The sequence below is a fragment of the Kockovaella imperatae genome, assembly GCF_002102565.1.
Source record: "Kockovaella imperatae strain NRRL Y-17943 chromosome Unknown BD324scaffold_11, whole genome shotgun sequence".
Classification (NCBI taxonomy): Eukaryota; Fungi; Basidiomycota; class Tremellomycetes; order Tremellales; family Cuniculitremaceae; genus Kockovaella; species Kockovaella imperatae.
The window spans coordinates 403,064-426,364 of NW_019028951.1; the positions used below are offsets into that span (position 1 = coordinate 403,064).

The 23,301-nt window shown below is 51.8% G+C and overlaps 14 protein-coding genes across 14 annotated transcripts; 6 read left to right on the forward strand and 8 right to left on the reverse strand.

Moving 5' to 3' along the window:
- Positions 1 to 9: 9 nt before the first annotated feature.
- BD324DRAFT_652503 (hypothetical protein) lies at positions 10 to 1,033 on the reverse strand (the record flags this gene model as incomplete). The annotated part of the gene is made up of 4 exons (XM_022018505.1): positions 10 to 334; positions 377 to 608; positions 658 to 817; positions 860 to 1,033. The coding sequence occupies 4 exons, from the start codon at positions 1,031 to 1,033 to the stop codon at positions 10 to 12; spliced, it is 891 nt and encodes a 296-aa protein (XP_021869560.1).
- Positions 1,034 to 1,253: 220 nt separating this feature from the next.
- On the reverse strand, positions 1,254 to 2,087 carry BD324DRAFT_652504 (glucose-1-phosphate cytidylyltransferase; the record flags this gene model as incomplete). Its single annotated transcript, XM_022018506.1, has 2 exons — positions 1,254 to 1,792; positions 1,841 to 2,087. 2 exons carry the CDS (start codon positions 2,085 to 2,087, stop codon positions 1,254 to 1,256), a joined length of 786 nt encoding a protein of 261 aa, XP_021869561.1.
- A 331-nt stretch (positions 2,088 to 2,418) lies between these two features.
- BD324DRAFT_652505 (hypothetical protein) lies at positions 2,419 to 2,818 on the reverse strand (the record flags this gene model as incomplete). The annotated part of the gene is made up of 2 exons (XM_022018507.1): positions 2,419 to 2,731; positions 2,787 to 2,818. The coding sequence occupies 2 exons, from the start codon at positions 2,816 to 2,818 to the stop codon at positions 2,419 to 2,421; spliced, it is 345 nt and encodes a 114-aa protein (XP_021869562.1).
- Positions 2,819 to 3,591: 773 nt separating this feature from the next.
- BD324DRAFT_632560 (35S primary transcript processing-related protein) lies at positions 3,592 to 4,709 on the forward strand. The gene is made up of 6 exons (XM_022016531.1): positions 3,592 to 3,677; positions 3,731 to 3,782; positions 3,832 to 3,875; positions 3,930 to 4,059; positions 4,103 to 4,477; positions 4,516 to 4,709. Exons 1-6 carry the CDS (start codon positions 3,649 to 3,651, stop codon positions 4,618 to 4,620), a joined length of 735 nt encoding a protein of 244 aa, XP_021869563.1. The 5' UTR covers positions 3,592 to 3,648; the 3' UTR covers positions 4,621 to 4,709.
- Positions 4,710 to 7,530, reverse strand: BD324DRAFT_632566 (hypothetical protein). Its single transcript, XM_022016532.1, has 7 exons — positions 6,886 to 7,530; positions 6,539 to 6,847; positions 6,221 to 6,493; positions 5,972 to 6,183; positions 5,841 to 5,935; positions 5,099 to 5,787; positions 4,710 to 5,046 (listed from the first exon to the last, which is right to left on the reverse strand). Exons 1-7 carry the CDS (start codon positions 7,125 to 7,127, stop codon positions 4,833 to 4,835), a joined length of 2,034 nt encoding a protein of 677 aa, XP_021869564.1. The 5' UTR covers positions 7,128 to 7,530; the 3' UTR covers positions 4,710 to 4,832.
- A 128-nt stretch (positions 7,531 to 7,658) lies between these two features.
- On the reverse strand, positions 7,659 to 9,101 carry BD324DRAFT_93915 (hypothetical protein). The gene is made up of 5 exons (XM_022019283.1): positions 8,816 to 9,101; positions 8,266 to 8,763; positions 8,090 to 8,225; positions 7,971 to 8,050; positions 7,659 to 7,914 (listed from the first exon to the last, which is right to left on the reverse strand). Exons 1-5 carry the CDS (start codon positions 8,913 to 8,915, stop codon positions 7,733 to 7,735), a joined length of 996 nt encoding a protein of 331 aa, XP_021869565.1. The 5' UTR covers positions 8,916 to 9,101; the 3' UTR covers positions 7,659 to 7,732.
- Positions 9,102 to 9,159: 58 nt separating this feature from the next.
- On the reverse strand, positions 9,160 to 10,034 carry BD324DRAFT_652509 (ribosomal protein S7e; the record flags this gene model as incomplete). The annotated part of the gene is made up of 4 exons (XM_022018508.1): positions 9,160 to 9,184; positions 9,235 to 9,330; positions 9,387 to 9,620; positions 9,793 to 10,034. The coding sequence occupies 4 exons, from the start codon at positions 10,032 to 10,034 to the stop codon at positions 9,160 to 9,162; spliced, it is 597 nt and encodes a 198-aa protein (XP_021869566.1).
- Positions 10,035 to 10,230: 196 nt separating this feature from the next.
- On the forward strand, positions 10,231 to 11,563 carry BD324DRAFT_93969 (hypothetical protein). The gene is made up of 7 exons (XM_022019284.1): positions 10,231 to 10,552; positions 10,590 to 10,617; positions 10,658 to 10,738; positions 10,787 to 10,843; positions 10,889 to 10,956; positions 11,015 to 11,129; positions 11,176 to 11,563. The coding sequence occupies exons 1-7, from the start codon at positions 10,328 to 10,330 to the stop codon at positions 11,271 to 11,273; spliced, it is 672 nt and encodes a 223-aa protein (XP_021869567.1). The 5' UTR covers positions 10,231 to 10,327; the 3' UTR covers positions 11,274 to 11,563.
- A 5-nt stretch (positions 11,564 to 11,568) lies between these two features.
- Positions 11,569 to 12,809, forward strand: BD324DRAFT_632587 (hypothetical protein). The gene is made up of 7 exons (XM_022016533.1): positions 11,569 to 11,936; positions 11,983 to 12,010; positions 12,067 to 12,147; positions 12,201 to 12,257; positions 12,302 to 12,369; positions 12,422 to 12,536; positions 12,585 to 12,809. Exons 1-7 carry the CDS (start codon positions 11,733 to 11,735, stop codon positions 12,647 to 12,649), a joined length of 618 nt encoding a protein of 205 aa, XP_021869568.1. The 5' UTR covers positions 11,569 to 11,732; the 3' UTR covers positions 12,650 to 12,809.
- Positions 12,810 to 13,103, reverse strand: BD324DRAFT_632594 (hypothetical protein; the record flags this gene model as incomplete). The annotated part of the gene is made up of 1 exon (XM_022016534.1): positions 12,810 to 13,103. A coding segment is annotated over exon 1 (202 nt), but the record flags the coding sequence as incomplete, so codon positions are not given.
- Positions 13,104 to 13,313: 210 nt separating this feature from the next.
- BD324DRAFT_652512 (L-aminoadipate-semialdehyde dehydrogenase) lies at positions 13,314 to 16,566 on the forward strand (the record flags this gene model as incomplete). The annotated part of the gene is made up of 4 exons (XM_022018509.1): positions 13,314 to 13,371; positions 13,427 to 14,301; positions 14,346 to 14,723; positions 14,764 to 16,566. The coding sequence occupies 4 exons, from the start codon at positions 13,314 to 13,316 to the stop codon at positions 16,564 to 16,566; spliced, it is 3,114 nt and encodes a 1,037-aa protein (XP_021869570.1).
- Positions 16,567 to 16,628: 62 nt separating this feature from the next.
- BD324DRAFT_632596 (hypothetical protein) lies at positions 16,629 to 17,914 on the reverse strand. Its single transcript, XM_022016535.1, has 5 exons — positions 17,615 to 17,914; positions 17,423 to 17,559; positions 17,085 to 17,369; positions 16,876 to 17,036; positions 16,629 to 16,829 (listed from the first exon to the last, which is right to left on the reverse strand). Exons 1-5 carry the CDS (start codon positions 17,869 to 17,871, stop codon positions 16,689 to 16,691), a joined length of 981 nt encoding a protein of 326 aa, XP_021869571.1. The 5' UTR covers positions 17,872 to 17,914; the 3' UTR covers positions 16,629 to 16,688.
- An 809-nt stretch (positions 17,915 to 18,723) lies between these two features.
- On the forward strand, positions 18,724 to 20,715 carry BD324DRAFT_603494 (major facilitator superfamily domain-containing protein). Its single transcript, XM_022013961.1, has 7 exons — positions 18,724 to 18,886; positions 18,925 to 19,010; positions 19,054 to 19,439; positions 19,486 to 19,602; positions 19,648 to 20,010; positions 20,061 to 20,243; positions 20,298 to 20,715. Exons 1-7 carry the CDS (start codon positions 18,748 to 18,750, stop codon positions 20,632 to 20,634), a joined length of 1,611 nt encoding a protein of 536 aa, XP_021869572.1. The 5' UTR covers positions 18,724 to 18,747; the 3' UTR covers positions 20,635 to 20,715.
- A 144-nt stretch (positions 20,716 to 20,859) lies between these two features.
- On the forward strand, positions 20,860 to 23,211 carry BD324DRAFT_652515 (hypothetical protein; the record flags this gene model as incomplete). Its single annotated transcript, XM_022018510.1, has 7 exons — positions 20,860 to 20,959; positions 21,013 to 21,047; positions 21,103 to 21,521; positions 21,575 to 21,634; positions 21,684 to 21,950; positions 21,989 to 22,396; positions 22,443 to 23,211. The coding sequence occupies 7 exons, from the start codon at positions 20,860 to 20,862 to the stop codon at positions 23,209 to 23,211; spliced, it is 2,058 nt and encodes a 685-aa protein (XP_021869573.1).
- Between the last annotated feature and the right edge of the window lie 90 nt (positions 23,212 to 23,301).

Here is a 23,301-nt window from a genome sequence, read left to right on the forward strand (position 1 = left end):
GACAACTCATTACTGCGCAGCGAAGCGTCGTTCACGGTCCCAAGCTCTCATTTCTTCGTCCAGTTTCTGCTGGGTTACGCGTTCTGGTCTGGGTGCTTTCGGCACTGCAGCTTTGGCTTTTGACGCTGGCTTGTCAACATCCATAGCGTCCTTATTGGCCGCTGCTTTCGCCCGTCCAACCTTGGTCGCCCCTCCGCCTCCTCCTCCAGAGATAGTTCGAGCGTTTTTAGCCTTTGTACTGGCCAATGTAGGAACTTTAGGACCACTGATTCGCGAAGAGAGAGCATTGCCAGGCGACTTGTTTTTCAGATTGGCCCGTTGTTTTGCCAGCAGACTAATGGAATGAGCGCGACGGAGAAAAGTACGCAAGACTCACGCTGACTGACTCGCCTCGCCTGGCTTACCGATTCGCTTGAGTAGCGAAAGACCCGGAGGTTTGTCTGATCCTTTGGTCGCAGCTTGAGTTTTGCCTTTTGGCCCTGACTCCTGCTTCGCTTTAGGAGCTGCCGGAGCTGCGGGAGCAGGCGGTTGCATGGGGTAAGCTGGAATGGAAGCGGATGGGAAGGATTGTGTAGGCGCGAGCATATGTTGAACGGTCAGACGCCAAGCTTGTAAAGGCGGATAAGCTTGTGACTGCGAACTGATCAGATAGCTCACTATCGTCAATGAGGCGTCCTGAGAACCGCCTTCTCAATCTCTCTGCATCATCCTCGTTCGACACGACGATCAGCGCCATGCCCAGCGGTACATTATCTGGCGAGTGAAAGTATTGCACAGAACTAGTGTTAAGGGAGATGTTCTCAGATTCGAGAAGAGACTTGATACGATCAGAGGACGGAAAATTGTAGCTTGGACTCACCATTAGGTCTTTGTTGCCGATATCTGTGGGCAGGCCACTGAAAAACAGTTGATAGCCTTTAGACGCCATGGCTGCTCCAAAGGTAGAACGAGTGATTGGATCGGCTAAGCCGGATGGAGCTGACTGCTTCGTCGAGGAGGACGCAGAAAATGGGTTGGAGTAATTGAACGACATTGTTGTGAGATACTCTGAAGAAGATGAACAGGCGCGTGAAATCGCATTCAATGTTACTGATAAGCATCGTGACGTGGCGGCAGGAGAAGATGACTAGCAACAGCCCTCATATGCATGTACTGGCATCAATCACTTCCACTGGGTTCACCACAGCGTCCAGACGTACGACAAACTCCCACTATTACGAGGGTAAAGCTCGCATTCAGGCCTCTCGCTGGACTTATTGAAATCCGTTGACCTTGTATGCTCCGCCATTCCCATTCTTGACCTTGTCGTTGATGATCCACTTGGCATCCCCTTTCTCCCACATCTTCTCCAGCGTCTGCTTGTCTCGCAGCGTATCCATAGCCTGCCAAAAGCCATGATGGAAGAAGGCCTGAACCTCGCCTTCCTTGACCAATCGTTCCATGGGCTCTTGTTCAAACATTTCATCATCATTCGTGACTGCGTTGATGGCGACGGGATCGAGGACCATGAAACCTCCGTTTACCCAGCCGCCTTCGTCCTGAGGTTTCTCTTGAAACTCGAGTACCTTGTGATGCTCCAACCCAAGGGCTCCAAATCGAGCGACAGGCTGCACAGCCGTAATGGTTACTGCCTTCCCATGGGATTGATGGAATTCAATGAGAGCCGAGAGATCCACATCAGCGACGCCGTCACCGTACGTCATGCAGAATGTACGCTCCCCTTGTAGGTACTTGGCGACACTTCGAAGCCTTCCTCCTGTCCCAGTGCCAGATCCAGTATCGACCAATGTGACTCGCCAAGGCTCAGCGGTCGATCGATGGACGGTCATTTGTGGCTAACCGCTGCAATCATTCATGTCGATGGTGACGTCTGAACAAGTCAACAAGTAATCTGCGAAGTACTGCTTGATCATGTGGCCCTTGTAGCCTAGACAAATGACAAAGTCGTTGATACCGTGAGCAGAATAGATCTTGAGGATATGCCAGAGGATGGGTTTGCCACCGACCTCGACCAAGGGCTTGGGGCGAAGGCCAGTTTCTTCAGCCAAGCGTGTGCCTAGTCCTCCTGCAAGGATGACAGCTTTCATGGTGTCAGTAGCCTGAGTTTGGTAAGATAAGATGATGATCTTGGTGTTGGAAGAGAAATTGGAGGAACGGTGAAGGCAGGTATTATCCGTCTGGAGGAGAGTCGTCTTCACCTCGAAGATCAGGAATCAACGTTGCGGTAACGTTCCTTTCAGATGGCTGTCAGGCCTTCGGTTTAGACCTCTGACCAACCCGAGCTCCCAGTGCAAGGAAGGCTCTTCGCATGGCGCTTGATCCCCATCGATCTCAAACTCCATGGAGGGTCAAGCCTTCATCGAGATGACCTCGCGCCACAGCTATGTCATCAATACGTCAAGGTGAATCAACTGCATACTATCTCTTTGGCGGTGGCTCCTGACCTCCGGAGAGAACCCATTCGAATCCCTGTTTTCCCACACCTGCGTTCTTGCTAAAACGATCGATACTAGCTTGCTCTATCCGCCTGGCGACGAGGACAGTTGGAAATCCAGAGATTATCGTGGCGCGCTGGTGGAAGAGGGTGGATGTTGTGTACGCCCCTGGTCCCGGCACACCTGGCTCTGGAGGCGTAGCGGGCTGGTCTGTCCCATCCATGTCGGATGCAGGGGAGGTCGAAGAGAGTGCTTCGTTGGGATTTGGACCGTATGTTATGAGCTCGAGACATCTCCTACAAGCGATATGCACCGTCAGAGGGGGAGGCTTTGCATTAAGCTCGGACTTACACGTATTGCGCCAGACTAAGATTCACCGACATCATGGTCGCCTTTGGTATTGTCGGATCTATGAAGACGATCTCTCTGACATAGGCAACCGGGGGTAATGAGAAGAGCTGTGGACTGTCAGAGCTGCTCTTGAGTATCTCAGGCTAAAAATGACGCGTGCTCGCCTTGGTTATCCATTTTGGAGCACCCTGTTGAACACCTAGTATCCTTTCTGTTCGAATGATCCCCGTCTCTGGATCGACTGTCCGGTTTATGGTGTCCACCGAGTGGACATGGGTGGCGTAAGGATTGGGATACTTCTTGAAGATTGAAATGAGGGAGTGAACAGGAGAATAGCTGTAAGAGATGAGCGACGCCACTCCGACCCTCCCTCCTCCCCCTTTCCCCGTGCCTGAGACACAGAGTGCTCATAGACTCATAGACTAAGGATTCACTCACTTGTATGTAATGTTATTCTCGAAGACCTTTGGCATGGCCAGGTCGTTGCCTAAAGCACGGTCGTAAACGTGCGGATGATTCGAGCTGCAGAGGCGTGATTGACCAGATTATAAGAGTAGTAATAAGACGGAGCTTGTGCCCGCCACTGTGATCTGAGCTATCCAGTCTATATGTCTATGCCTCTATGCTTCACCTTGCATGAATGACCACAGAAGCAATGTCGCCAACCAACTTGATAGAATTCAGCACAACGTCGGGACCATATTTTTGAAACACACAGCTCTGAAAACTCTCAAACGTCATTTCAAGGATCGGCAATTGTCAACCGTGGGAAACCAGAAACCCTTAAGGATTTGTTTTCGGGTCGACCACAGGCCTTCTCCTCACCTTGTGGAACTGACAACACTGTCACCACAGGATAGAGATGATCAGACAGCCCGGGACACAGATCAAGTCGGTGGATCTCTCTCCCATAGATCGCAAACTCTGGCTGACTCGTCTTCCAGACTGACCAATGTGTCCATCGTCCGGATGAAAAAGGGAGGCAAGAGGTTTGAAGTGAGCTAAGAAGTGGTTCATCGGGAATCTTGGCTGAAGCGTTGTGCAGATAGCGTGTTACCAGAACAAGGTGTCTGAATTCCGATCTGGCGTGTGAGTATGGGACCGAGTTGTATGGTCTGCGGACTGATGCCAAACGTTGCGCAGTGAAACAGACTTGTCGGAAGTACTGCAAATTGAGCAAGTCTTCAACAATGTCCCAAAAGGTCAAGTGGCAAAGAAGGAAGACTGGCAGAAGGCGTTCAAAACAGAGGATATCAATAAAGTAATCGAAGAGGTAGGTTTTTCTACCTCCTTTGTATCCCCGCTCACGCTATCAGATTCTTCGCAAAGGGGATCTTCAGATCAATAATCTTGAACGGACTCAAAACCTTCAATCATTATCTAGGGAAATCTGTACGCTCGTTTCGGAGATGACTGTGGACCCAGAGACATCCAGGAAACACACAGTTGGAATGATCGAAAAGTCCATGTCGGAAGTTGGATTCAACGTCAAAGCGGATAAACCTGCCAAAGCTCAAGCGTTGGAATTGATCAAAAAGCTCAGCAGTGAAGAGAGTCCGTTACCTGTCAGGAGAGTCAGGATGAGGATCAGAATTAGCATGAACAGTAAGGACGGGAAAAGATGTAGGGAGAAGATTATGCAGGACGTGGAGGAGGTGGAAGAGGAAGATATGGGGACAGAGTGGGAGGCGGTGAGACGATTCAAGTCAACCGCGAGCTGATGTGTTAGATTGTCCAAATCGATCCTTCGGCATTCAGGACATTAACAGATCTCGTCAATACAGAAACTAAAGGCAAAGGCAGAGTAGAATCCATGGGTAGTGCTGGAGGCTAAAAATGCTCCCTATTCCGCGTCAGGTCATAGCATAGCGCTTCCATGTCCATTCTGTAGCCGTATTGACACCAATTCAAAACGAGAGAGAATAGTGTACATGCCCTTTCAAATTACTCCACCGTCAAGCGGTAACACTGTCAAAAAAAGAAGAAAAGGATCGGGGTGTCTATGAAACCGTGAGAGAGAAGACTGACTCTGCGAGAGCAGACGTTCTACTTGGACTCCTCCTTGACAGCCTCCTCCTTGGTCTCTCCCTCAGCCTTCTTGGAAGCCTCCTCGTCATCCTTCTTCCACTCCTCGAGAACCCGGAGAGCCTCATCAACCTTTTCAGTGAGGGCACTGGGCGACTCGATCAAGTGGAGGAGCTCTCCATTGTCCATCTCGAGAAGCATTCCAGTGATCTTGCCAGCGAGTTCAGGTTGTGCTCTGCAAAAGGCGGTCAGCTCGAGAAAACATAATCGGAGATTATATAGCTCACTCGGAGATGAGAGGGTACAAGGCCTCCCCAAGCATTTGCTTCTGGTCAGGCGCAGAAGCTCGAGCAAGGCTCTGTGCGTTGAGTCGCTGAGCACCTTGAGGAGCAGAACCGGCTTCAGGGTATCCCTGAGGAGGTCGCATGGGCATCTGAGCGCCTCGGGGAACGGCTCCAGCGGGCAGACCTTGGGGAGCACCAACGGGTGATCGACTGTTGGCGGTAGGAGCGGAAGTGGGAGGACGAGCGCCGACGTTGGAGGGTCGGACAGGGTAGTTCTGAGGCATACCGGGGTATGCCATTTGAGGTGGAGGCATGCCATATGGCATGTTCATTCCGGGCTGGCCAACAGGAGCGTACCGAGGCCGTGCCTGTTGCATCATTTGCTGAGGAGGGTATCCCATCATGGGTCCACGCATGCCGGGCATCATACCAGGTTGTCCGCCGTAGCCGTTCATAGGAGGGTAAGGGTACATAGGGGCGCCCATGTAGCCTGGAGCACCACCCATGCCTCCGGCGTAGGCGACGCGCTGGCTCTGTCGCTGTTGCATCTGAGACTCGAGGGCCTGTCGTCGGACATCCTTACGTTGGGCAAGCGCAACATAAAGGGGTTTGGTGCCGATCATTTTGCCGTTCATGTCCTGCACAGCCTTGGTAGCCTCATCAGGGGTGGAGTAGCAAACAAATCCAAAGTTCTGCAAGGGTCAGCCGATGTGAGCAGAGCAAGTACAGTCAAATTACAACTCACCCTCGAGGTTCCGTTCTCGTCCTTCATGACCTTGCAGCTGGTGATTGTGCCAAAAGTCTCGAATTCGGCCCGGAGACGGTCGTCATCCCATTCGTCTTACCATCAGCTTTACGTCGGATTGAGCAACTTACCATCAAGATTCTTGACGTAAAGATTGACACCGGCCGACTTGGCCTCATTCTCCATTCGCCTCTCCTCGTGGGCCTTGCGGAGCTCATCATCTCGCTCAGTTCGCTTCTGAGCACGTCCAACGTAGAGCTTCTTGCCCTTGACCTCCTTGTCGTTAAGCTCGTCAACAGCCTTGGTGGCGGCTTCGTGGGATTCGAAGTTGACGAATCCGAATCTGAATGTCAGCATCATGCTTGGTCTATATTGCTCACCCTTTGTTGACACCCTGCTCGTCCTTGCCTAAAGCGGCAGAGACAATGGCTCCGAAAGGTGTGAACAAGTCCTCAAACTCCTTGTCAGTCATCTCGGTGTCGACGTTCTTGACGAAGATGTTGGTGAACTGAGCTCGTTGCTCCTCAATCTTTGACTGTCGCTCCTTCTTGCCAACGTGAGGTCCGACATAGACCTTCTTGTCGTTGAGAAGCATTCCATTGACAGCCTTGATAGCGGCATCAGCGGCATCGTGGGTAGAGTAGTGGACAAAACTACACGAAAGAGAATCAGCACTGCAGGGAACTAGCCATACTCACGCAAATCCTCTGGATTTTCCATTCTCATCAGTTCCGACCTTGCACGAGAGGATTTCTCCGAAAGCAGCAAAGGTGTCGTGGAGAGCCTTGTTATCGATCGACTCATCGAGGTTCTTGATAAAGATGTTACCCTGACCAGTCTTTCGCAGAGCGGGGTCTCTCTGACTCCACATGATTCGACAAGGTCGGTTCTTGATCAACGAGTAGTTGAGGTGTTCCAAAGCTCGCTCTCCATCGGCAGTGTTGAGGTAGTTGACATAGGCGTATCCAAGGGATCGTCGAGTGACAGCGTCTCGACAAACTCGAATGCTACGGCAGTCAGTAGAGTCTCTACAGGTCAAGCTCACCTCTGGACGGGCCCAATCATGTTGAAGATTTCGAACAACATGGCCTCAGTGACGGTGTTGTCGAGTTCTCCGACGTACAAGCTGACTCCTGCACCGCTAGTTTGACCGGTGGTCGAAGTTGGCTGAGGAGCTGCGGCAGCCGCAGGCTGCGAGGCAGCAGAAGCGGGAGCAGCTCCATTGGTCTGAGGAGCGGGAGAAGTAGCAGATGCTGCTGCAGGCGAGGGACTAGTTGCGTCGGCCATTTTCAGCTAGAGGTTTTGTAGGATAGGAAGTTTGAGGATTGGGTATGTGAGAGAGATACTTGATGTCTCTGGATGGGATCGTCCACGTAGTTTGAGTATACTGCGTTTACGTGGGTTTTCTGAAAGGGCTTTGAAGAGCAAAGTCGTGGTGGACAAGAGGACAAAAGGAGAGACGACAAGACTTGTCAGCGCGTTTGACCATTTGCACCGACGTCTCTTCGCCACCACTCCTTGGACCACCCCCAAGTCCTCCGCGCCATGCTTCTCTCTACCCAATCGCATCTCCCCTCAACTCACCTTGTGAAGACTATGCTCCCTCTTCCAAAACGATCCTGTGGATGTCTTGTTTTTGAATGAAATGATAGGTAAAGAAGAGAAAAGGAGAGAAAAAAAAGAGAAAGAGGTTGCTCGGTGAGAAATTTTGATACAGAGCGGCAGAATAGAAAAGGGGGGAGTTTTGAGGGTGGCACCGGTGAGTGAGTGTGGCGGGAGATGGTCAGTCACACTTTTCTTATTGTTGTTCTCGAACAAGGTGGGAATGACATGCATAGCAGGTATAGGGTAAACTGGGTCAGCTGGCCCTCAGAAGCAAAAGGCAGAGGCAGCTATAGTCTTGATACCTGCCTCTGTAACATCTGCAGCTCCATCTTGTCGGCTCCTGCTTTCTTAGCCTCGCTGATTCGCTTCATCAATTCCTTCTTCTCGTCATCTTGAGCAGCCTTGAGGTCATCGTGCTCCGTGGCTTGAAGCAGGGTAAAATGGCGATAAAGGAAGAACACGATGGCAGCTGTGCTGAAGGGTGAGATCATCCTACAAATGACTCCTGAACGACTTTGCACTGACCGACACCAAGCCTCATGTCAACCGCACAAAGCAGGCCTCCCAGCATGGTCTGCAGGATCCCTCCGACCTTTTCATATCGCCTACGACGGGTGAGCCCCAGCGAGCTGATGTGAACTCACTCTTCCTCTTCCTTGCGTTGACGCTGTAATTTGAGCAATTCTAGATCCTTCTCAATCATATCTAAAGCATAAGGATTCTTCATCAACGATCTGACGTTGGCTGGATCCACCGGGGGCGCCATGAGCTGTTCGGCATCTTACAGAGTCAGATCGATGTCCATCCCAGGGAATCTCACCATCAGGAACGTTATCCCACCACAATGTGCCTTGTGCTTCCCCTGCTTTTGGTCTCAAGCCATCTTGAAATGGGACCAAGGCAGGTCGACCGGGACCCTGCATGGTCAAAAAGTAATTTTGCTGAAAGAGGTTACTACTTGGATCCTTCTTGGGATCGAGTTCACTTCCTCCCGAAACATGTTTCGGCACCGGGTCACCCACTCGCGAACTTGACGAAGGCAGACCTTTACTCTTGATATCTGATGACGAGAGGGGCTTCTTAGAAGACGACGATGACGAGGATGAAGAAGACGACTTTGAGGCTGCTTTAGCCAAAGCCTTGTTCCGGGTTCTCAGAGCCTCCTGCCGCGAGAGAACGTGGTAGCCAACGTATGCCACGATCACCAACATGATCATCGGAGGGGTGAAGAGGGGGATGGTACTTGTCCCGTCAGGCATTCCACCGAACACGGTGTGTGATTGTGAGAGGATAGCATATGGCAAGGAAGGGTTGTTAGCTGACCAGCTATGGGTCAGCTATGTCTTGTGTGAGGATGGGACCGACCGCACCAAATCCCATCACCAACAACACGGCAATGGCCTGTTCAAATGGACCAAATTTGAACAGCGGCTTCTCTTTGGCCTTTTTCTCTTCCGACTTGGACGGCATGATGCGAGGTCAGTGGAGTGAGGTTCGGCAAGCTTGTCGTCAAGGGTCAGTATCAAAGATTGCTTGAGGAGAACGCGCCGTGGTGAAAACCAACGAATGCCCCAGGTCGTCAAAGGAGGCCGTATTGAAAGGATCATCGTCACCATCTGCCTCTCTGACCGTGTCTAACTGTCCACGCTCCAGCGATCTGAAGTACATGTCATGATCCATGCATGGCGCCCACATCCCTATCACTCGTCTAGACCTATTCTGAGGCGTTGACTGGGAACCTGAGGCCAGAGTCAGTTGCAATCTGCCACACAGTCCGATGTCGACTCACTCGAAGTGGACGTCTTTTCCGGCAAGAGCCCGGTAGACGGAGGAGAAAGTGTCAAGCTTGTACTCTAGCAAGTTTTGCTCCTTGGCGTCAAGGAAGCTTTGATTCGAGTCAGACCGTCTTCTTATTGGATCAGAGACTCGAATCCTACTCACACTTTTGTCAACTTTGATCCGTCAGCAGCCACCCTGGTCCTCTTTCCAGTGATCTCGCTGGGCCAGACCAAGTCGTCGAGGATAGTCTCGTGAACGGCGGTGAGGGTACGGGATCTGGGTCGCTTCTGCTTGTGGGCGGTGGAGGAGTTTCGTTTTGGTTTAGGGAGGACTCGGCGCTGAGAAACAAAGACGATGTATTTGTCGGACAGCTTCTTCTCGAGCTCTCGTGTGAGTCTGAGCAGCAGTCGTCAGCGGAGAAGCAAGAGATATGGGATCCAGACGAGCGCATAGACTCTCCCCTCCAATCCGCAGGTCCCTGCAGGCCAGCAGGCCCGCTTGCAGCGAAATTGCACGCGACCTCTCCACTGACAAGATCCAATCCTTCAGATTGTCCTGTCCTACTCACCTCTGCTGGACCTTGTGGAAGGCCTTGACCATAGGCACAGGGACAAACACAACAACAGCCTTCTTTCCACCCTTGACATCGACCTCCTTAGCAGCGCTGATCTGCAATTGACGCAACTCCGTCTTCAAGTCGGGAACATTTTGCTCGAGGTCGAGCAGAGCTTGAGCGATCTGCTGCTCAATGTCGGTAGGAGGGGTTCTGGGCGCGTTGGCCGTTCTGAGGATTTTGGATTGCCAGGACATGATGGAATGGATGCTGAGAAGAGAGAAGGGGACCCTTGCCTGCAATCGACTGCTGCCAAAAAGTCTTTAGGCGAAGCCAGGCGTTGCTGCCTCGACACTGAGTGAACTCGGCGTTATTTTTAAACGCCGAACAGGCGAACATGATGAGGAAAGCTTTGGGATCAAATGTGGCACTCTTATCACCGACGAGAGCGATTGGTGTTCCCCTCGTTATCATCTGGTACAACGTTATGCATTCAGATCGATAGACGATGCATAAGCTGCGATCAATAGACACCTAAAAGGATCTCGGCATGCCTGTTTTGGGCTCAGCTGCGCGGGCTGGCGTGTGGAGTCGACTATGGAGCACTTATGTCACAGCTCTGAAAGAACGGCCAGTCCGGACCAAGATGATCACTGGAGCCGTGACGACCTTAGCCGCAGATCTTATCGCCCAACTGGCCATTGAGGGGAAGACAGTATTGCCGCGGAGCGCTGACAAGGAAGGCGATTCAGCTGAGAGAGATAACAGTTGGAATGTACGTTGTGTCTGCGATTCCCTGCTTACTAAGACAGGCTGTCCGTACCCTTCGTCAAACATTCTGTGTGTTCGATGTAGTCGAGTTAGTCACTGACCCGTCTAGACGGCGGTGTCTTATTCGCACCGTTGGCTCATACGTGGCTTGAAATCCTGCATAAAGTGAAATTTGGGAACGCAGCGACGAGTGAGAAGTCGGCTCAAGCAAAGCCTCGATTTACTAATTCGCTTGTAGCATTGATCGCTCGCCTGTGCCTAGACTTCAGCTTGTGGTCCCCATTCGTAGTCTTTTGTGAGTCGATTGTGTTCGTCCAAAGTCCTCGAATTGATGTTTCAGGGTTCACCACCACGATGAGTCTTCTCGAGGGTAAATCGTTGGATCAAATAAGGCAAAAGTTTGAATTGGCAAGTCCTCGACCCTGGTACATAGCAGTGAACTGACTGGCCCCTCTCCCTTGCTCAGCAATTCTTCCCTACCTGGGGTCGAGCAGTCTGTGTTTTTGGACCTGCACAAGTCATCAATTTGACTCTCGTGCCTTTTCATCACCGCAATTTTGTATTGCAGTCGGTCGGCCTGAGTGAGTCTACAGACACGGCTATCGACGTTAGCTGAACGCACTTCAGCTTGGAACGTCTACCTCTCTTGGGTAAACAACAAGAACAACAGGACCCTTCAGACCATCGCTGCGCCAGTGTCCACGACGGCTGCGCTGGATGTTTGATCGGCGTTCCCGACATGATATGGATCTCATCCCCAAGATTGCTGCCGGACCCCTCGTGCAGTACGTACGGCTTGAATCGGCAGAGCAATCGTCACGCAGCTCAGGGGCGCTCCAAGTGCATCCTTGCATCTTCAGGGCCCGAAAGACACTATGCGCGACCGGGCACAAAAGAATCGCGGCAGCCAGCAGTCTCGCTGCATGCTGCAGCCCGAGGTTCGGCATCGGACTCCGAGCCAAACCAGACCCGCTGTTAATAATAGCTATAATTATGCATATCTGGTTTCCGATCGTTCCTCAAACTGTCAATCTCCTCCCGAGTCGATATCTTCCGACACGTCTAGTACGGAGTCGGCGCCCCGACAATAAAAGACATATGATTTGTCAAGATCTCGCCATGTAATTGTTTTCATTCCTGAAGCCTTGACGTCCACATTGCATTACACTTTGCGCTTGATCACCATGGCCACATTCGCAACGGCGCAGAAGGTCGGCATCTTTGGAAGACTATGGTCGTCTTACTTGGTCGCCCTGAGGGTTCGACCGATACGGACACGCATGATCTCCGGGGTCATCACTGCTTCTATAGCGGACAGCATCGCCCAATTCGGCTTTGAGAAACGCAGCCTGATAGGGTCTGACGGAGACAAGTCCAAGTCGTGGGATGTCAGTTGGAATCCTCCATTATTGACAGCAGCTGACCTAAGTTTAGGCCCTCCGAACGCTCCGCCTCTGTACATGTAAGTAGAATCTTAGACTCCGATCGTGCTGCAGTGTAGGATTGACTTTGCCCCAGATACTGGGATCCTGTTTGCGCCTGTGTTGTATCAATGGCTCGGCCTACAGCAGAAGGTGGTAGTTGGCGGCGCTGTCACCAGTACGCTCGCCATCACTTCCCTCATATCGTTCACGAGCTGAATTACCTTGCAGCCTTGTTAGCGAGACTTGGTATGGACTACACAATCTTCTTCCCATTCTCTGCGATCTGTCAGTGGCTTCGGAGGATTTTCACTCTTATTGACGGAACACAGACTTTCCAATAATGATGGGATCCCTGGAGGGTAAAAGCATAGACGAAATCAAACAAAAGATTCAACTGGTGGGATCAAGAGTCCCCTGCCCTCCGTGCGTACTGACAAGCTCTCACCAAGCAACTGTATCCAACATGGCAACGAGCTTGTCTAGTCTTTGGACCGACACAACTCGTCAATCTCACGCTGGTCCCGCCGCAACATCGTATACTGATGTTGCAGACAGTGGGCTTATGTGAGAGTGCAATCTTGAAGTCCAGAGCAAGAGCTGACAGAGGGATAGGTTGGGTTGTGTACCTGTCGTGGCTGAACAACTCTGCCAATAAGCAGCTGCATGAAGTGGCCTGACACGCCGTGGAAGGACGAGGGAAGACCCCAGATAGCCCTGCATACGTGAGATATCTGTTCAATGACCGTGCCTGGAGTAGGTGGAAGGATCTTCCACTGGAAAGATTTATCGAGGATACTGCCAGACATGCATTCGTAACTTACATCGTTTCCTCTAGTGGGACAACGGATAGGTCTAAGAAGTTTCCCCTTCGTTGCACTGAGATTCAGTTCAGCGCTGGCAATAGTACTGACTCCGAGATTATGCAATGTATTGGAAGTACAGATCTTGCTCGTCCGTCAGATCTCTCGACAGTAGGATCACATAGGGCAGCTCCTTCCGCAGACTTCTTGCTCCCATTGAGCCTCGGAGCCCCCCCGTGACCGCCCTCGCAGAAGGATGTAAGTCGACCCGCTAGCTCAGAATTGATCATGATTGACCTCTAACCATCATAGCTCAGACGCGAATCTCATGCCATCCGGAGCCAAAATACAAAATGCATCCGATTGGGCGTCGATTCCGTCATGGACCATTGCAACTCGCCCCGCCCGGCCCGGCGTATCATTCTCCCGTTCACGGGCCGGACACCCGACGGACCAAATGTCTCAACAAGATGTTATTAGTCAATGGCATGACATCCAGATCAGGCATCTTGATGTACATGACTCGACGAGCACGGTTACTATGCCCGTTCCCACCTTCTATGCGCAGTCACTGACAGAGCTGATCGCTCTTCGAGCTGGTGAGGCAATCTAGGTGACTCGATCATGCAATATTCACTGACATCCTTGCTTTAGAAAGTCAGCCAAACGACCCTGCAGTTTTCACTGGAGCAGCCGAATTCGGGGAGAAGCTCCTGTCCCTTACTTACTCCGACCTCTCCAAAGCGGTCGATCGATTAGCTCACCATTATGCCGATCCAGCACTGAATCTCTTACCTGCAGTCCCTGAGGGCCAGATCCCACCTGAACGAGTCGTTGCAGTCCTCACCTCAACAGCTATCGACGAGTCTTTACTTGAGATTGCTCTGGCCAAGATCGGTCTCTGTGGACTTTTGCTATCCGTCAACAACTCTACAGCAGCCGTCGCCCACTTGTGCAAACAGACCAATAGTAATCACTTGATCTATGGCACACGGTTCGAATCTGTAGCTCGAGAAGCTCAGTCCATGCTTAAGGATGAAGGATACGAGCTGCAACTCATTCCCGAGACCCGCTATCCCATTTGGGGTCCAGGAGGTGTCAGCGAAAGCAGCATCAACCCCTACACTCCTCGTCTACAGCCTAGCCAAGAAGTCAAGCGGACAGCTGTCATTCTCCATTCATCTGGTTCAACAGGGTTCCCCAAACCAGTCTTCATCACTCACTATGGACTCATTGCGAACCTCGCTAGCTCTATTCCCCAGCCAGGCTTCAGTGCTCTACCACTTTTCCATGGCTTCGGACACTTCTCCATCTTCCGGTGCATCTATCATGGAAAATCATTTACCCTGATGCCCCCGCATTTACCCCTTACATCCGCGAACATTTGTCGAATCATCAAGGCGGCTCCTGATCCTCCACGGCAGCACTTTGCCGTTCCATATGTTCTCAAGCTTCTGGCGGAGACGGAAGAAGGGGTGCAGACTCTGGCGAGCTTTGATCACGTGTCATTCGCCGGAGCAGCAGTCCCAGTAAGTTAACAAACTGATTTGAAAGCCCGGCTGATCGCGTTCAGGATGACCTGGGAGACAGGCTCGTCGCCGCTGGCGTACCTCTTGTGTCTTGCTACGGAACCACAGAGACTGGCCAGTTGTTCACCTCCAGGCGGGACTACAAAAACGACAAGGCTTGGAACTGGCTCCGGGCGTCTGGCCTCATCACGAACTATCTCGAGCTCAGTGCACAGGGAGAGGACACCTTTGAAGTTATCGTTCGAGATGGCTTCCCAGCCAAAATTCTGTCAAATCGAGACGACGGCGCATACTGTACAAAAGACTTGTTTTTGCGACATCCAGAACATCACGACTGGTTCAAGTATATCGGTCGATTGGACGATACTTTGACACAGACTTTGGGAGAGAAGACCAATCCGGTGCCTATAGAGCTCGCGATCGTAAGTCTCAGCCGGGTGAAAAAGGGTCTGATCCCTGTAGCGAGGTAATTCGCCCCTAATCCAAGAGTGTATCGTCTTCGGAGATGGTCGTCCTCAAGTCGGATGTCTCTTGCATCCCTCGGAGGCCGGCGCAGAGCTCAGCAAAGACCCCGCCGCATTCATCAAAGCAGTCTGGCCGGTGATCGAAGATGCGAATTCCCGAGCACCGTCTCACTCCCGGATCCTGCCGGAGATGGTGGCTGTCCTACCATACGGTACCGACATTCCAGTCGCAACGAAGATGTCCATACTCCGACCTGCTTGCTATAAGAAGTTCGCTAATCTCATTGACTCGATCTATGAGCTGTACGAAAAAGGATCAGGTAGTCAACCGAAAAAGGTCATCACGGATTCAGGGGAGATGGAAAGCTTCCTCACGGAAACGATTCAAAGCACTTTTGGTGGACGCAATGTCGGCACGTTGGACCGGGATACAGACTTATTCGGCTTCGGTGTCGATTCCTTGCAAGCTACAAAGGTCCGAAACCTCATTGGACGGTCGTTAGATCTGAGCGGGGCCACACTGGGTCAGAATGTGGTCTACGAGCATCCATCGATCCGCCAGCTCGGCCAGTATCTCCTGAACATTGGCAATACTGGATCATCAACGTCATCCTCTACTGCAGCACATCAACGGATGGAGCAAATGGTGGAGGATTGGTCCCGAAAAGTCGTGTCACGGAGCGAGCCTCGCAAGTCGACCACCGGTCAAGTGATTGTTCTCACTGGCGCCACTGGATCCCTCGGTGCGCACATCTTGACTCGGCTGATCCGGTTGCCCAACGTGTCGCAAATTATCTGCCTATCTCGAGCGACGTCTCACGAAGAATCGCTGAGGCGGGTCAATGACTCTCTTTTACTTCGCTTGTGCAACCCTTCGTCCGAGGCTAGGGCGAAGATCAGGTCGTTCGCTGCGGACGTCAATGCTCCGCAACTTGGACTCTCATCAGCGGAGTACGAATCGATCAGATCATCGTGTACGGCGGTTATACACAATGCTTGGCCAGTCAACTTTGTTTTATCCTTGGAATCGTTCGATCAACACATTGGTGGAGCTGTCAATCTCTTGAACCTTGCTCAAACGTCTGATCACGCTTCCACATTTCTTTTCTCCTCCTCCGTGGCTACCCGTCAAGGTCGTCCCGAGCCAATCATCAAAGAGGAATTCGGGGACTCCCCAGAGACGGCCGCGCCAATGGGCTACGGACGATCCAAATGGGCAGTGGAGAAGATCTGCGAAAGGGCTGCTGTTGAAAAGCAAGCATCCACTGTTATCTTCAGGATCGGTCAGCTCGCTGGAGATTCGATCAACGGCGTCTGGAATGAGACGGAGGCTTGGCCATTGATGTTCAAATCCGTTCATCAAGTTCATTCACTCCCGTTGCTTGAGGAACGACCATCATGGTTGCCAGTCGACCAAGCTGGAACCGCCATCTCCGATATCGCCACAGCGATCACTTCCGAGCCAAAGGCTAAGATCTATCACATCCTGAATCCGCATCTCGCTCGGTGGAATGACATACTTGATGGTCTGCGCCAGGGCGGACTGGAGTTCGACTCGGTTGACAGGAAAGAATGGGTGTCTCGATTGGCAGCTTCGGATTCAGACCTCGACAGAAACCCGACGTACAAGCTTCTGTCGTTCTATCAAGGTCGCATAGGTGGCGAAGCTGAAAGAAGGGAAATTGATTTCAAGGTGGACGAAGCGTCGTCAGTATCTGACACTATGAGGAACTTGAAAGCTATTGATAGTGATGTTGTCGCGCTATGGACGAAACACTGGAAGAGGACTGGGTTCCTATGAGGTGTATGTCTGTACTAGACAATCCTTGTATATATTCTTGAATGCATCGGGATCGTCAATTGATACCGGTGAGATCGTGCCGGGTGATAGACTAGCTGCATCAATTTCAACAACTTTGCTGCCTAAGGCCGCACACCGACTGCCCACATGATCTCGGGCGACTCTTCAGGCTCCTCTCTGGGTCTGGCGGGGACTGACTTGGCTCCGTCCTCGAGATCCCACCGATCACGGTCCTTATTGTGCTTCTCATCTGGATTACGGGTCTGGGAAAACGTCAGCACGGTGATTCAGAAAGGAAGCGACACCCACAGCCACATGTCCTGTACCAATTCTTTTCCTAAAGACCTCCAGCTTTGTCTCCAGCTCTGCCTCGGTCATCCATTTACGAGGCGCATAGGCTACATAAGTTGCGAATCGAGTTTGATCACCTTGCGGGGATCTATTCCAGTGGATCGTTCGGGAATCCCATACTGAGCCGGTAAGTCAGCAAGTCCCAAGTCCTCGAGTGCTGGACGCACAGATGAAGTCTCCCTCATTGGCGCACACCTTTATGATCTCCGCGCCGTGCGCCAAATACCAGTCGAGCTCTTTGTAGTCAAAATGCATACCGCGTTCCTTGACATTCTTTGGGTCGACATTGGCATCGAATGGGAACCGACCGTGTTCATCAAAGTACTGCCTGTGTAATTTGGATGAACCCTTCACGACGACTAAGCCTCCATCATTAGGTCCGCTGGGATATAAGTTGGCGATACCCTGAACCTCTTGTCTCTTGTGTACAAGCTCTGGGCTCTGATCGATATCTTTCAGGGCACTTTTCATCAGCTTCCACGACCGAGGCGCTCGCGTGACTCACGAGGCCAAGGCTTTGTAGGCTCGATATCTTTCCTCGCTTGAGGTCCGAGAGGAAGGGAGATGTTGCAGGCATCGAATGATGCGACCAAGTCGCTCTCTCCCCAGACTTTCTTGAAGACCTCCTGAATGCCGGGTTGTCTGACCAGATTATCAATTGAAACCGACCGCTCATGTCCGATGGAAGAAAACTCACGTTCGGATCTTCCATACCCAAGCGGAATGCATGACTCCGTGACATGAGTACATACCACCAGCGAAGTGTCTCGGAAGATGCTCTGCAGACCAGGTGGATGGGTCGTCACGTTTGAACCCCTTCCCAAACCCTTCAAGCCAGGTCATCGCACTGTCTTGGTATTCCTTACACGCTTGGATAGGGATGACATTGGGAACGACACAGTAGCCGTCCCTGTCCAAGGCCTCAAGCCAGGCTTCCGAGTCATTGACAGTCATTTTGGTCAGATGTCCACGAGACAGGTAAGATCAAGACGATGAGAGGCGGATGAGATCAGATGCATAGTTGCCAAGATGCGGATGTATACCGTCCTGCACCCCCACTCTGCAGCCCTGATTGCCCACTGATCTAGCATCAAGCGTACGGCATTTTTACCGATTACCTACTAGCCGGGGGAGGGGGGGGGGGGGGGGGGGGGATTTGGGACTAATAACTGTCCAAAGCAGCATGATCCAGCTGCTATGCCATGGGGCAAGACGCCATGGCGCACACGGCAGAAAAAGTCTGGACTCTTTGGCTTTTCTACTAGATAAATGCCATTGTCAGCTGGGGTGGAGGTGGAGGGTTATTGATAATTCAGTGGAGGTTCATTTCCTTCTCTACGCACAGAGCTACCGCACTTTCGGATAATGTGCGGAATGGGGAAGGGATGAATCACGTCTATTCGCGCATGCGGTGCATGTACTCTTCGAGCGATAGCTGGACCTTGTTTGGTTTCGCTTGAGAACAACATCCCATGTGAGCAACTAGCAGCGGCCTTGCCGAATGGGATCTGTGGCGGGATCGCAGAACACATGTCATTCAGCTTTGATGGATGAACAATAGACGTCCTCCCATGACCGAACATGCCCTTAGCTGCTGCCGACATCTCATTCCAATGACGCTCCAGGAACGCCAGCTGCTGACAAGCCCGACTCCCGTTGGGGCAACTTTGAGCCGTATTTCAGTGGAGGTATATCAGTGGAGGTGGAGGAGGAAACGTGCGGGCTCATCCGAGGAAAAGGCGTCGATCACGATAATTTTCTGGATATAAATACCTCGAGACTCGTCAACGTGAGGGATGCATGCCCGTTTGTCTGATTACTTCTGCATCCATGTCTGAGCTCACAGCGGAAGACAGGAACATTGAAGAGCCAGAAATACTGAATTTGACCAAACATGCCCTCTTTGAGGTTTCTCATGCTCGGAGATACGGACTGTTGGCTGTGTTCGCCCTGTCCATCTTTATAGATGGTGAGTCGCGAAGAGTATGGGAAGCTGAGCGCCTGCAGTATCATGTTCTTCCGCGTTTCTGGTCTTCACCGCTCCGATAGCGAAAGATCTTGACATCATTTTTGCTCAACAGAGCTGGATCATCGTCAGTTCTCTCCTCATAGAACGATTGCTGATCTTGGGTTTAGACTTCTTACTCCCTTACATTCGCATCCTTTTTCATGCTATGGGGTCGCTTAGTGGACCTCCACTCACCACGACCAGTATTCTGCACGGCATTCGCCGTCATAGGAGCGTGCAATCTCATCCTCTCATTCCTGAATGACAAATACGGATTCCTTATACTCAGAGCCATAGCCGGAGTGGCAGCTGCGGCAGTTGTACCCAGCTCATATCGCTTGATCCCGATGATCTTCCCGCCTGCGGAACGATCGCGAGCCTACACATTGTTCATGATGACGGGATCATTGAGCAATTCGCTTGCGGTGATCCTTGCTGGATTCTTCGCCCTCATACCTCACTCTGGACAGATGAGCGGATGGAGATGGTTCTTCAGGGTTTTCAGTTCATTTGCGTACGTCTCAAGAGTCCATTCAATACAACTGCTGACATTTCTCTAGCCTCATCGGAGCCATTCTGGGGTACTTATTAATTCCGGTACAGCCCAAAGCGCAGCGTCCCAAGAGACTCAGTCTATACACAACGCTTAGACGTTTAGATATTCCCGCCATCATGTGGTACGTCCAGCTAAGGGACTTGACCGATGGCTGACATTCTTCTAGTATCGAGGCCAGCATCATCGCCATCATCCTTGCACTAACCTTTGGTGCGTCCTACGGCTGGAAGACCCCCTCATTTCTGGTACCTTTCGTCATCGGCATCGTCCTCTTGCCTACATTTTTCGTATGGGAGCACTACAAGACCCGGACTGCCGTTGAAGAAGCGCTTCTGCCCAGTCATCTCTGGCGGATACCCAATTTTGCAGTCCTCATCATCTTCTCCCTTGTTTGTCTCGGGTGGTGGGCGGTGAATTTCCTGGCTTTTATTCAGTGGTACAATGAAGCTCAAGGCGAGACTATCCTCCTCTCGGCACTTCGAACGCTCCCAGAAGGACTGATTGCCATTTGCGTCAGCGTGCTCTGCATGTGAGTCATCTTCCGATTTGCCCCTCGCGTACCGGACTGATGTGTAACAGTAAATATCCCCGCATGATCTCCCGTCCTAGGTGGAGTATCATATCCTCAATGATTGCCTGTATTATCGCGTACGTGCTCTGGACTCAAGCACCAAGTTACACGGGATTGGACTATTGGCGATGGGTTCTACCCGGAATGCTCATTGGCTCTGCTGGAATGCAAGTTATTCTCCTCAGCGGCAAGTGAGTCAGACTTTGCAGCTCTCATCTTGGGTCTCTCGCTGATCATACTCAAAGCGTCGGGATCATGATGACCGCACCTCCAGATTTAACTGGCGCCGTCGGTGCCGTGTACAGCATGTCGACCCAACTTTCAGTAGTTGTCGCACTTTCCATCCAAGCTGGCATGTGGTCCGTCCATCCAGGCGGGATTCATGATCGATCCAATATACGATTGAGCTTCTACGTCGAACTTGGATGGCTCGTGCTCTGGTTCATTGGCTTTGTGATCTTCTACCGGCCCGGTAAATCGTGGGACTCTGATGAAGACACCGCAGAGATTGAGAGCGCTACCTCGAAGACTGAGCAATCGACAATCCCGAAATTAGAGACTTCAAGTGACTTAGATCTTTAGAATCCATTTAGAAACCATATCGCAAGCATATCATCGTCGTTGTTGTTGTATGTATGGTCGTCTCAGCTTTCGTGACGTCCAGACCTCAAAAACAGGTCAAAAAAACCACTGCCACGTGCCACATTCACCTCGCGTCACGATGCTCGAGCACAAAAGTAGCAGTAGAAAAGTTCGTTGAATCGTCGTTCGCTAAGCATTCTCATCGGTCGTCGCACTCGAGGAACCATGTCAGGCTCTTCTTCGCCTGGAGCATCCTCTACAGGGGCTCAGGGTGTCGTGACAGGTATCAATAACATCACTACCCCGAGAAACGCAATGGAGAAATGTGAGAGCGCAGCGAATCCTCGGAATGTGCTGCATAGCTGACGGAGCCCATAGTCACTTTCACTCTAGGCAAGCTCGATGCAGGCATGGTGAGTGACGAGGAAGGAGTTCGAGACTGGTTGTGCTGAAAAGCCTGCTGGCCAGGCCATTCTCCTTGGCCCAAATGCTCATTTACTCGAGTTCCCATCTCTACTTCTTCCCACTCCAGGACCAGGTTCACCTCCCCTTCGACCAGGATCCATTCTTACCATCACCGTCTCGAGAGACGTAGCCGCAGAGCAGAAGGCTCAAGGAGAATTTGACAAGTTGCAGGACGCGATCCTAGAGGCATTCACCAAACCACCGAGAAAACCTGTCTTGAGATTACGGAATGTCACGCAAACGACTGTATCGCTAGAATGGGACAAGATTGATGTTGGAAGTGCAGACTTCAGAGGTTTGGAGATGTATAAGAATGGACAGAGATGGGGCCGTGTAGGTGGTGATTATGGCAAGAGGGAAAAGAGGGAATGGAAGACTGGAGGACTGCAGAGCGCCGAGGAATATACTTTTCAGCTGGTCTTGTGAGATATAATGCTCGTTCAGAAGCTGTCAGAGATTGACCCAGCGGGTTTAGGAAGACAACGGCTGGTACCCATCTATCGGAAGTAGTCAGGGTCAAGACCCACACAATGGAGTGAGTCTGCCGACAGCGAATCGACAAACTCGAGACTGACTGTGAATAGCAATCTGACTGGCCTGTACATCCACTTCGGAGCTATCCAACCGCCATCCCTTCTCAAGCAGCTCAAGGCGTGCCTTCAGGATATTGGGGCGAGGGAGTCACCATCCATGGCTTTGGATACTACGCATTTCGTATGCACCACTCCGATTATCGGAGGCGATGAGCAAGGGCAAGGGGGAGCCGTGGACCCAGATTATCAGGAAGCTTTAAAGGCGAATCTGCCAGTGGTCGGACCAGACTGGCTCCTTGCTGTCGCGAGGGATAGGAAGTGAGATACCATAGAAAGTGGATGCTGAGCCTGTACAGACTCGTCCCGATCTCTGGCTATTTGCTCCCACCACTTCAGGCTGAAAATGCTGAATCATCCACCGCTCCAGCTATCTTCAAGCGACCCGAACCTCTGAAGCGGACGTCCTTGCCCTTCACCTCCCCAGCCCCTTCTTCACCGATACGCGAGAGACCTGAAGAAATTCGAAGAGCCCCGAGCCCAGAGACCATCGCGAGGATGAGCATGACTGGATCAACATCTACGAGACCCAACGGAAGCAACGGAGGAGAACCATCACTTGATCGCAGGCCTAGTCGAGAGAATAGCCTGTCATCGAAATATAGCGGGGAGAGTCCCACGGCCCGATCCGCAAGTCGGTCGAGTCAGCGGGAAGATTCTGGTCGACCAAAGAGTCCAAAGCCAGAAGCGGACGGCAAGCTGGATAGGTGAGCTTATTGCTTGGGTTCTCGATTGGGCACTGATGAGCCTCAGATCATTCAAGTTCCCACTGAAGGGTCATGTGTCATCACCCACGTCTCCTACGGCCGTTATTACAGGCGGGATATCTACAAGTCCGGTCACTTCTCCGTCGCAGCCTTTGGGATCCACAACATCATTCCAATCTCCGTCATCCACCGCACCGATATCGAACCCCAATGCTCCGGCGGTGCCGCCAGCGGCGGTCATTGGTCCAGGATCGACCATCGAACCTGTGAATACGGACATATCAGTGGATGACAGCCGACTGGATGCCGAACCGAGTCCTGGAACGCCTCGTGTGACTCTGACCCCACCTCAAGATTCACACGAGGTCTTCAATGAACCGGTCACTATCCATGAAGAGTCTACCGAAGCTCTCAAGAAGGCTGCTCCAGGAGACGTATCGGGCAATCACGCCAACACGATCGATGATGCTATCGCGAGCTTTCATGATGCCGTCGGACACGGAGTGATAAAAACACCCGAGCCGAACACGATAGAAGACAGCACGAAGACCAAGGTGGATGCAGAGGCAGCAGCGGCGCCCGAACCATCTATCACCTCAGAGTCTAATCCAGCGAATGGAAATCACACGTCTCAATCGGCAAATGGTTCGAATGAGGTCAATAGGTCTGCGGACGAACCCGAGTCACCGATACCTTTCCGCCGTCATTCCGTCTCGTTCAAAGACAAAGCTGTAGTCGAAAAGCAGCTTGAAGAGCTGCCAGATTTTGATCAGGAGAGCGAAGGCGTGACGATGGACGAGATAGATCTGAATTAAGTTGGTATGCCCCTTTGTCCCATGACGGGCTTGTGTGCACGGCGCAGGATCTTAGGAGGGGCTTCAGTTGTTTCTGTTTTGACCATCTGA